The sequence below is a fragment of the Crocodylus siamensis genome, chromosome 1 (assembly GCF_052110815.1).
Source record: "Crocodylus siamensis isolate JL-2025a chromosome 1, ASM5211081v1, whole genome shotgun sequence".
NCBI lineage: Eukaryota > Metazoa > Chordata > Crocodylia > Crocodylidae > Crocodylus > Crocodylus siamensis.
The window spans coordinates 283,858,488-283,869,294 of NC_143395.1; the positions used below are offsets into that span (position 1 = coordinate 283,858,488).

Genomic DNA, 10,807 nt, shown 5'->3' on the forward strand with positions numbered 1-10,807 from the left:
AACCACATAACTTGGATCAGTTCTGCCTCGGGCTTACTGAATATCTGTATCTAGCCCAAGGTGCCACCTAGCCTTGCTTTCTTCCTTACTTCAAACTAACATAGCTAACCACCTCTCCCTGTCAAAGGAGATCAAGTGGGATTGGTATAATTTGTTCCTAACAAATCTGTATTGCCTGTCTTATGATTTTTTTTCTTTTCACTTCATCTTCCAGATGTTTATAAACTGATTATTTTATAATTTGAAATATTAACTTTCTAGGAATTGAAGTCATGCTGACTAGTCCAATTCCCTTGGGTTATCCTTTGTCCTGTCTTTGAAGAAGGTTGCTGCATCCCAATAGGGGACGATTGCAAGTATTCTTGCCAGTGGCTCCAAGATCGCTTTAGCTGTTTCTGCCAGTACACTTAAACTAAGTTCTAGTAGGCTTTGCTGACTGGAACTTGTTCAGATTTGTCAGAGTTTCTCTAAGGACCTTGTTTCATGTTGCACTTTGAGCTGCTTAAATGTTCATTGGTGTGAGTTATAACTTAAGTTTGGAGTAATCGCACCTTAACACTAAAAACTTCTGACTGTTGTTGACCTGTAAAGCTCTGACTTGCCACTAAAGGGCACATGAGTAGGAGCCTGACTAGGACCTATAGCTGCAAGTTACCACTAGAGAGCTGGTGAGCCAGGACAGGCTTTTATCTCTGTTCAAGTGGGGTGTGTGTGAGAGAGATGGGTTGAACATGAAGCTGGATGGTAGAAAGTTAATGGGATGGGGGTGGGTAATGAAATGGGAGGTGGAAAGGAAATGAGGATGGGGGATGAGTGGTGAAATGAAGGAAGTTGACTATTGAAGGATAAAATAAAAAATTCAAAAAGATATACAGGTAGCTGCTGCTTAACTCTGTTTCACTTGGTGCTATTTAGCTATAATGCTCATTTTAAATTGATACCTGATTTCACTTAGCTCTCAGTGAGTTTCATTATAACGCTCACGGTCACCATCTTGGGTCATTAAAAAAAAAACTTGCAGTTGTCATCATGGGTCATCAAATACTTTTGGTTTTGCTTAATGCTCATTTCACTTAATATTCAGTTTTTCAGGAACCAATTAAGAGCACTAAGCAGGGGTTGCAAGGAAAGGGAAAATAAAGAAGGTCTTATGGTTTAATAAATAGGGACTTGGGTTTGGAGTGTGGGCATGCTGCGTGCTGGCCATGCCTCCTGAGGTGGCTGAGAGCAGTGAGGGAAGGTTCTTTATGGGCAGCTACTGTCCCTGCCCTAGGAAGGAAGCCCCAGCTGACAGGGATGCAATCTAACAACTACCTTTTTTTTTCTTTCTTTCTTTCGTTTTTCCCCCCCACTCCCTACTTCGCTCCCAGACCTGTCCACACCCTGCAATTTGGCTAGTGGGTATGTGCTCTGCCAGCTGTTTGCATGGAGTTGCGCTCCTGGTCATGGGAAAGTCATGCTCCTGGGGGCCGGAAGAAAAGTTGACTTGGTGCCAGAACACACCTTCCCCCCTGACCCTCCAAGGCAGTAGAGTTCAAGAGGTGGAAGGTTTGTCCACACAAAACAGAAAAGTGGGGAAGGGGATGGGACACTTCATCCTGAGATGCTAGATAAGAACTGGAGTGGCTCGTCTGTGGGCAGTGGCCACACATTAATGGAACACTAGCTGGGTAGTACCAACCAGAGATAAACCTACCCTGGACTGGTGTAGCTTTAAGCTGTCTAAAGTGTGCTTAAAACTAAGATTATTTGTGCATGTGTGAACGATCCAGGGGTTAAGAGCTGCCTAAAATTAATGTGTAACAAGACTCTAACATGTTCTTTACTGATGATTATTATCTTTAACCTGTGTCAAATAGCATGATGACAGGCTTCCAGCATTATGCCAGCCCTCTTTTTTTCTTTTTTTCCTTTTATTTTGTCTGCCTGTGGATCTTACCTAATTTAGCCCTTTTGAAGTCTAATATACTTGTTTTGGTGTTCTCATGACATCCTTTTCCTACATTAATGATTCTCTCATATCATGACGACTTCATCTGAAGCTTCTAACCACTTCCATGTTCCAAACTAGTTTACCCCTGTTGGGCAGAAACAGATGCAAAATAGATGACCTAGTTGTTTCCCAAACTTCCTGAAAGAAAATCATCTGCTGAGAATGTTAACAACTTTGGGTATTTTGTTTTTCTACAGTTTTTTTTTTCTTCCAACAGAAATTGGATAAATTTTAAGTAGTCCATTATTTCTAATAATTACTATTATTACTAAAAAATTTTAGCAGTTGAAGAATATCTTGTCCCCCCTCTTCTTCCTGATTTAGTGAATTTATAGTAGACCCCCAGCACTTTTCTTTTTCTCACTTTACCTTTGCCAAGGTAGGTTAAACACATCTTACACTCACTTTTCTTGGACCCTGGGACAAGTGTATAATTCTTGACATACAGGAGAGCACTTCCTATTCTTTTACAATACCAATATCTCTAAAACAAGCTGCATCCGCTTAATGTGGGCTTTCCAGTTACATTATCCCTTGAATCCTAATTGCAGAATTATAGGTAAGTTTTTACCATCCTTGTTAGTACTTGGTTTAAAGCCCTCAAAAATTTAGCCATTGCCCAAGGCTGCTCTTCCCAATCTTTGTTATAACTACAATAATGATGATCTTTTCTGAAGAGTTAGCCTGTTATTGAAGAAGCTAAAGCCATCGTAACCATAAATGAAGACATGGAGAGCATACTTATCAGGGTTCCTGGTTTTCTCTGATTTAAAAAAAAATCCCCAATTTTGGGGTTTAAAAAAGTAACCCAAAATCCACGTTTCCATGATTAAAATGAAACACCACTAATACATAAATATATTTTTGACCTGAAAATTGTGAATGTTTTTAATTGGAGAAAACCAGGATCCCTGCTTATACCTATACTTACACCTTAATAATCACAAATGTATCTTGAATAGTCCTCAGATTGTTGGAAACATCATTTTCTTATGCGTAAGAAATAAATAGAGAACAAGAAAATCAAATAGTTTTAGATGTGAACAAATTCAAATGTGACATATCTTTCTCTTCTAGTTGTCCGTAGCTAACTTGATAAGACTTAATCAAGCTCTGTTCCCACCAAGTCAGAAGAAAATGGAATCATTGTTCCAAAATGGATTTGATGATGCTGTACACTTCCTATTAAAGGAAAACTGGTTTAAATAGATTGTGCGTACAAAATTAACAAAGTTAGATGGTCTTCAAAGCTAAGCTTCATACTTCATGCAGGATCTGCGGAGTAGCTGTTACAATTGCTGTTTATCAAGCGCTAGATGAATGGCACCCATTGGCATCAACAGATATACAGGGGCCTTTATCTGGAATTTGTATGCGTGTCCAAGTGGACATTGTTCACATGGTGAATTAAGCTGCTGTTTGTGAAGGTGTTATACTAAAATATACTAAATTTGTTATAGCTGATCAGAATTTGTAGCATGTGTAACTATTGAAGTTCATTGTGTGATATTCTAGGAAGGTCTTGAAAATGTTTCTAATGTTAATCATTTAAGAAACTTATTCAGGTTTTTTATTCCTAAAAATATGCAATTGTTCCTAGTTTTCTTAAGTTTTGAATCCTGTTTTTGTGCACATTACATTGACTGGCTACAGTGCTGCTATTTATTTTTACTCCAAAATCAGTTTTCTACAGTATGTTATCAAGTATGGATTCTAATTAAACAGACTGTAGGGAGGAAAACCCAATTTAATTGTATTTATTATAATTTGTCATTAGCGTTTATTGGCTATTAAATTGGTTCTTTGTCTCTCTGAATTCTGTAATGTCCATCTGCTTCAGAATTTTAAAAATATAATACTTCTGTAAATGTAATTCAGGAACAACCTTTTGAAAATCTATTTTCATGCAGTTTTTCTTTGTCTACTAAATTTTAATAAACAAATGTATTTTTGGAACCTTGTTGAGTGTTTCCTTGTAAATCTTCACAATTCACTGGTACATCAATGACTGACTTGGGGCAAACTATCAATTTTCTTTGAAAAAAGGGTATGGAAATGTATGCTTTTTTGCCTTTGCTTTGTGTACCATTAAAGTTAATGGAACATTTTTCCATTTAACTGAATGTGAGCAGAATCAAGGCCCAGGCATGTAATACATAAAGGGATCATAGTGTTAAGTTATTTGCAAAAACTGAAGCAGTATTTTGGAGGCCTGGTTAAAATGTTGTCATCAACATCAGCACTATAAGATTTCTCTTTATAATTAAAGTTGTTTTTTTACTAAGATCTATTACAGTAGCTCTGAGCTGGATTCAGATCCTTTCATGTGATTAGATTAGATTTTAATCTGCAGCCATAGATAAATAATTCAGTCTTGTATATGAATACTTTGCTGTATTGGCCCAGTGTGTCTTCATTGACTTAGACTAGCAATCAGCAGTGTTTTCTAGTGGCCACCAAATTGATCCCACTTGTGTCTGACCCGGGCCAGCACTAGACTCTGGTTGTTGCCAGTTGGCCCTACCACCTGACTCCACTATGGCATGAGCAGTGTCCAGCTGCAGAGCAGGCAAAGGCCCCAGTTTCACAGGACATCCAGTAGCTCTGTGGGTCTTAGTTTGTTAACACCTGACTTAGATGATTTATATGAGACCCTGGTTTTCTAAGTGTTTTTTAATAAAGAAGTTAAAATGTGTGTTCTATGCGTTTGCTTTTTGAGTGACGGCAGGATCTGTCACGTAGAATTCAAAGGAAAGCTGGAAAGCTGACACACTATGAAATTTCATTTACCTGTGTACAAAGACACAGCAGATTTGACTCAAAGGATGAGGCTGGGATATTAGAATGTACTAAGAAGAAACTTTATCTACTTCTGTTAAGAAATAGTCACTATTGGTGTGTTACCTTTTAATTTGTATAATTTTGAATAAGTGGTGTTATGTTAGCCACACATACATATACATACACTAACATCTTTCTTTTCAAGATAAGCAAGAACCACAAGGAAAACAGCAGCGTATTGAAAAATTCAGTTTCAGATTTTTAGTGGAAATCAAACAAGTTTATAAAACTAAAACATTTCAAATAATGTTCACTTTTGTATAACTTGTTTTTATCAATACATTCCAATGCAGTTTGTGAAGGATGTAAGGTATTTCCTTAACTGTAAAATAATAAAGAAGGCATGGAAAAGTGAAGCACCTTGTTTGACTATCCTTTAGTTTGGACACAATGACCATGAGCAAACATCCTTTGACTGTTCTACCAGTACACTCAATGGGTGTCTTTACACATGCTCTGGGGATGGGGGAAGAAGGGAGCATTAATTAAAGTGCCCACAATGCCTTATGTATTCAGTATCCTGTGCTTCAAAATGTTGACAGGAAAGCTTTAACTGAAGCTCATTTGACGATCGTGTCTGCCCCAATGTGCTGTAATCACAGCCCATTGGAGCAGCAGCTGCATATGTCTATAGGCACCCAATGGTACTCGGATATGGTACCTGCTGTGGAATAAGGCAAGGTTTTTAAAACAATGTGGTAGTCTGTCACCTCGCCAAGATACTACAAATCTGTCTGTTTTACCTATTTTGAAATAAGATTCCTGTTCCCTCTTCAGTCAACTGTATTGAGCACACCTAGCATGAGCTTTAAAAAGCCTGTACAAGCCTTCTTAATGCCAAAGAAATTCATCACCACTGAATTGACTCAAGAACAGAGTAATCTGCTATTTTTGGCTACTTAAAAGAGGCTACATATAGTCTTTCTTAGATCCCCATGTTGCACAAGATGTTAGAAATAGTAATTGCCCATGCTGGATATTAACCACCAAAGTAAATAAAAATATTTTTTGATTTGGTTGTATTTCTTCCTACTTCCTTTTTGCTACTGTTGATAGCTGTTTCTGAAGGAAATAAGATAGCTTATTTCTGAAGGAAGTACTACCACCTAGGCCAATGAGTGCTCTGCCATACTGAAAATTCCCCACAGGTTAGAGTGATTCTCTCCTGGCTTGTAAAACCTGAAATGGCTGGAATCTGCTGATAGTGCAACAAAAAGCAGTGGTGACCCAGAAGAAACCTTGATCAAAATTATCTTGTCAAAGAAAAAACTAAGATGAAATCCTAAGTAGAACTCAGTTTTCTCCCAATGCGTTTTCCACCACATCCTTCCTCAACCCTTTTCCTCCTAAAAACAAGATTTAAAAAATATATATAAAGTATAAGTATTCATTTTTTGTTATATATATTTATTTATTTGTTGTTTCCTTTTGTTCTCTCCTTGGCTTCTCTTCCCCTTAGCAGGAGTTGAATCCAAAAGTCCTAAGTTTATAAACGCCAAAGGCAGAAACTTCCACTCAGGATTTCCTCTTCAATATTCATAGGTCATTATATTAAAATTAGTTTAAATAGAAGCCATGTGACTATTTCGTGAAAGTGGGTGATTGAAATAAATGAATTGTGTTAAAAACTTGCGTTCATTTTGCATCATAATGCCACTGTTTCTTAGTGTGATAGTTAAGAAAAAGATTAGTTTCAATACATTTTATTTGCAGTAATATAAAAAGTGCTACTTCTACACATTGTTGAAACATGATTATTAGCTTTATTGGCTGTGTTGTCTAGGAAACCATCATCCCTTCCTTTAAAAGTGTACATTTCATTAGCTTTGTTTTGAAAACCATTAACTTCAAACACATCCAAAACTAAGAAACAGAGAACAGATAATGGAATACACTATCCTTAGAACAAAAGGATGAGAATATCACCATGTGATCTCAAAAGTAAAAAGCTAATATATCTATAGTGGTAATTTTATCATGATTCATGGAATATTAGACTTTGCTAAAGTATATTTCCCCTTCTCCCCTTAACCACAGATGATGATCTGTTTAGGTGCTAAGGGACCAACATTATGATTATTGGGCAACACACAGTATCACTGGCCAGAACCTTTCTTCAAGATTTCTCAGAGGCATGCTGCAGTCCCCTCAAGTCCAAAGGAACCAGATCTGTTTATGTTCTCTAGTCTTGGGTGCCTCATGCTGTGATGTAAAAATGTTTGACCAAGTGGGGCATGAGCCCTGGGCATTGTCTAAAGGGGAGTGGAGACATCAGAATGGAGTTAGGGGTGTGCCTCGCCCTCTCATCCTTTGTTTCCTCCTTCCCTTCCTGCCTGCCCCTTCCCCAATTCCAGCAGCAAAGCATACACAGCAGCAGTAGCAGCTCACAGTTCCCTGACCATTGGTACTGCGGGAGCAAGAGCTGGAGGTTTGCTGCTGCCGAGGCAGATGTCACCAAATATCTGTGTTTAAATAGCTGATCACCAATAGCTGCAGCAAAAAGAAGGTCCCTTTACATATCTTTTCCAGCTGCTGCTCCTGCACAGCACTATCCAGAGTGCAGAATTAGCTAGTTACATCTCTGGCCTCATGTACTGCCTTTGCTCTGGAAATGAGGGAAGATTTTGTTCTCCCTGATTCTGCATAAATCCCCTGTGTAGTAGTTTAGATATCTTCAGATAAGGAATGTGGGAGAATGCCTTGTCTTTTTTATTATGTGACTACTACTTTGAATATGGAGGTAATCAATTGAATGTACAATGTCAATACAGCTCTGTTCAAGACAACTGTCCACCATTTCCTAACTGGACACCTGATAGGAAAGGAAAAGATTATTTTTAATTGCTGTCTGAAATGATTACAAGCAGGAAAACCAGTTATATGTGATCTATTAGGAAATAACACAAATCATTTTAAAATGTTTCATACTTTCAGTTATTATGAACTGAGGAGCTGTGGCTAAATACAGTGGCTCCCATTTTAATAATAATCTCAGTAAGGGAATGGAACGTGACATCTACCAAAAGTAGATGAGAGTGAAACACTGGGAGGTGCAGATTTTCATGTGCTTGTAAATAAGCCACCAGCAAACAACAGAAAACAGTAGAGATCTAAAATAATTAACACAATTATAAAAACAAAAAAAGGGGAAGAATCCCATTATTTACAATACATAAAAGAGGCAGGTCAAAAATAAAGTTTGAAGTGCCAAAGTTCAAAAAAGATTAATCAAACCTGGAACTAGTTCAAAGAAGGCTTGCCAAAATTGGCTGGGAGATAGAGTTGTTTTCTTATGAAAAAAAAAAGATGAAAGAAGCTTGGCTTGTTTAGTTTAGCCAAACAAAGATTAAGGAGCCATATGATCACTCCTTAAAAATAGATCCACAGGGTGAACATCGGAGAAGACGAGGTTTTTAGGCTGAAAACAGCAGCACGAGCTCAAATACCTACAACTAGCTACAGATAACTTTAGATTAGAAATGAGAACTAGAGAACTGAGAATTTCTAGCTATCAAAGTAGAGTTTTGGAATGCTTTTCCAAGCAAAGTATTTGGGAGGTAAACAATCTGAATGTCTTTTACTCTTGCACTGAATTGTCCACGCTGATGGAAGGAATTCTTCTGGTTAATGATTGCCTGCAAACACAGGGAGCTGGACGTGATGGTCCAGGAGGGCCCTTCCAGCCAAGTGTTCCTTAAAGAGCCACTTAAATCATCAAAATGTATAAAACGCAGCAAGGCAAGCTTTTTTGGGCAGATGTGACATCTTGTATTGGACCATTTGGGCAGCTGAAAAAATGTTCTTTGCAAGCTTTTGGGCACAAGCACCCTTCCTCAGGCAGTGGGAATGTGCTAATCCTGTTTCATTCCTCCTGCCCTTAAATATAAATAAGATTTAGTTCTTTGTTGTTGGAGAAGGAAACCTAAAGTGAAATAGAAGATTCTGTACTGGAACATTATACAGAAATAGTAAAAATACTAGGAGCCAGGAGGTTGATGTTAAGCCAGCAGCCAAAAAACCTCCTGTGTGGTGTGTGCTGCCTTTACACATTTCTGTTAACAGTCATACGGTTGCTTAAGAATATAGCTAATGTGAGGTGTCAGAGTTCCAGAGAGTGGTACACTCCTTTCGGGTAGCTCAGGCCAAACCCATGGAGGGCTGTGAAAATTAGAAAGGAGACCTTGAATTTGACCTCATATTCGACACAGCCTGTGGAGTGACCTGAGCATGGGGGTGATGTGTTCTTTAGTGACCTGTATTACTGAGAAGGTGACGACTACACTTTGAATTAATTGAAGCTTTTGTCCAAGGTCAGTATCTTCATTCCAAGGTTCAGTGCATTGCAATCACCAAGGCTAAATATTCCTCTCCTCTCCTAATATGCACTGTCTTTCTCAAATGCCTTACAAATTTTGACTGATGCTCTGATATTTCTGTCTTGATGCACGTGATTAAGCTAATAAGGCTCCTTCTGGCATTATTACTCCTCTTAATTCTGCTCTAATTTGTCAGTTTTACAACATAAACTAGTAGGCAACCATTGATCCTTTGGATTGTGGTGTAGATGTAAGAGGTTTAGTCAAATGCTGGCTGAAACTGTTTGTGCCTGCAAGCCCAATTCAAAAGCAACAGCTTGTTACAGGTTTCACAGACCCATGTGTTGTCTGAGTTAGAATCCGAGTTTACAAAATGCTGCTTTCTTTTTTCTTGCTTTGCTTCCAAACTCTGGATCAAGCCCCTTTATGTTGAGTAGCACTTAATGCCAGATGTTCCCTCCATACTGGGTGGGATTCTGCACACTCCTCCCAGCTTTCTACGTTGATATTGAACAACTTCATTTTTGCACACATCGTGGTCCTGCCATTGAGGCAACATTGCTTTCTAGAGCCGTCTCGTATCTTGCTACACAAAATATTCTTGGGGATACGGTCTCCTCCCGTTCTCTTGACATAGCCAATCCATCCAAACCTCCTCTCCTTGATAGTAGTTTCTAAGTGCATCAGTCCTGCACACTCCAGTACCTCTGTGTTCGGTACTTACTTTATTTTCAGTATCTTACGCAGACATCTCATGTAGAAGCTGTTCAGTATCTCAATACGCATAGCATACGTAGTCCACATTTCTAAACCATAAAGCAGAGACGACAGCACACAACTCTTATAGATGCACATCTTCACCTTATCTGATAGTTTGCTGTTATTCCATGCAAAATTCTGTGATAGTCCAACATTTAAGCATTAGTGAAACATATACTTAGATACATTAATACTGGATAAAGTCATTGGAAATTATCGTACAATCAGCCACAGTTTTCCTTTAGATTGGCTGTGCTGCATAGTTCCTATTTTGTGTCATAGGACCTGAGAGACCTAGCATAACATCCTGTCTTTATGGAAGGTAGTAGTAAGAATTTTGACTTTAGTGAGGTCAAGTTTTCATTCCTGCTCTATTAAGTACTGAGTAGGACTGTGTAGAGCTTCAGATCACAGTTCAGATTTGGAGATGATTCAGAGGCTGAATCTATGAACGTGAATTGAATCGCTGCTAGTTTTAGGCTTTCCAAATCAATTCAGAGCTTCCGAATCACTTCAGAAAAGATTCAGTGATTTGGCCAAAGGGTATAATGCGGAATCAATAAAATATCTATAACGTTGTTGTCTGTTGGCTGATTCAGATGAAACTTGCAGGGTTGGTAGCCTCTGCTAAGAGCATGATGTATGCCAAGATTCAAGGTGATAGGTGCAGGGGTTTCTGGGAAACTGCACTTCAAAGTCCTGAAAGCAAAACTCATGTTGTGTGTGTTTTAAGCCACAGTGGGGTGAAAACTGCAGGAAGGTAGCTCTTGCTGAGGCTACAAAGCCTGCCAAGTTTCAAGGAGATAGGTGCAGGGGTTTCTGGAAAACTGCACCTCAGACTGCTGACAATTACTTAATTATTGATGAATAATATAATCAATCAATTATAGATGGGTAA

The 10,807-nt window shown here is 38.4% G+C and overlaps 1 protein-coding gene across 1 annotated transcript in view; it reads left to right on the plus strand.

Annotated features, from left to right (window-relative positions):
• The window catches only part of PNPLA4 (patatin like domain 4, phospholipase and triacylglycerol lipase), a 42,331-nt gene extending 38,382 nt beyond the window's left edge, over positions 1-3,949 (plus strand). The window contains exon 9 of the mRNA XM_090064042.1: positions 3,071-3,949. Coding sequence (XP_089920168.1) covers positions 3,071-3,202 — 132 coding nt within the window. The 3' untranslated portion in view covers positions 3,203-3,949. The remainder of the gene's footprint in view (positions 1-3,070) is intronic.
• The last annotated feature ends 6,858 nt before the right edge of the window (positions 3,950-10,807 follow it).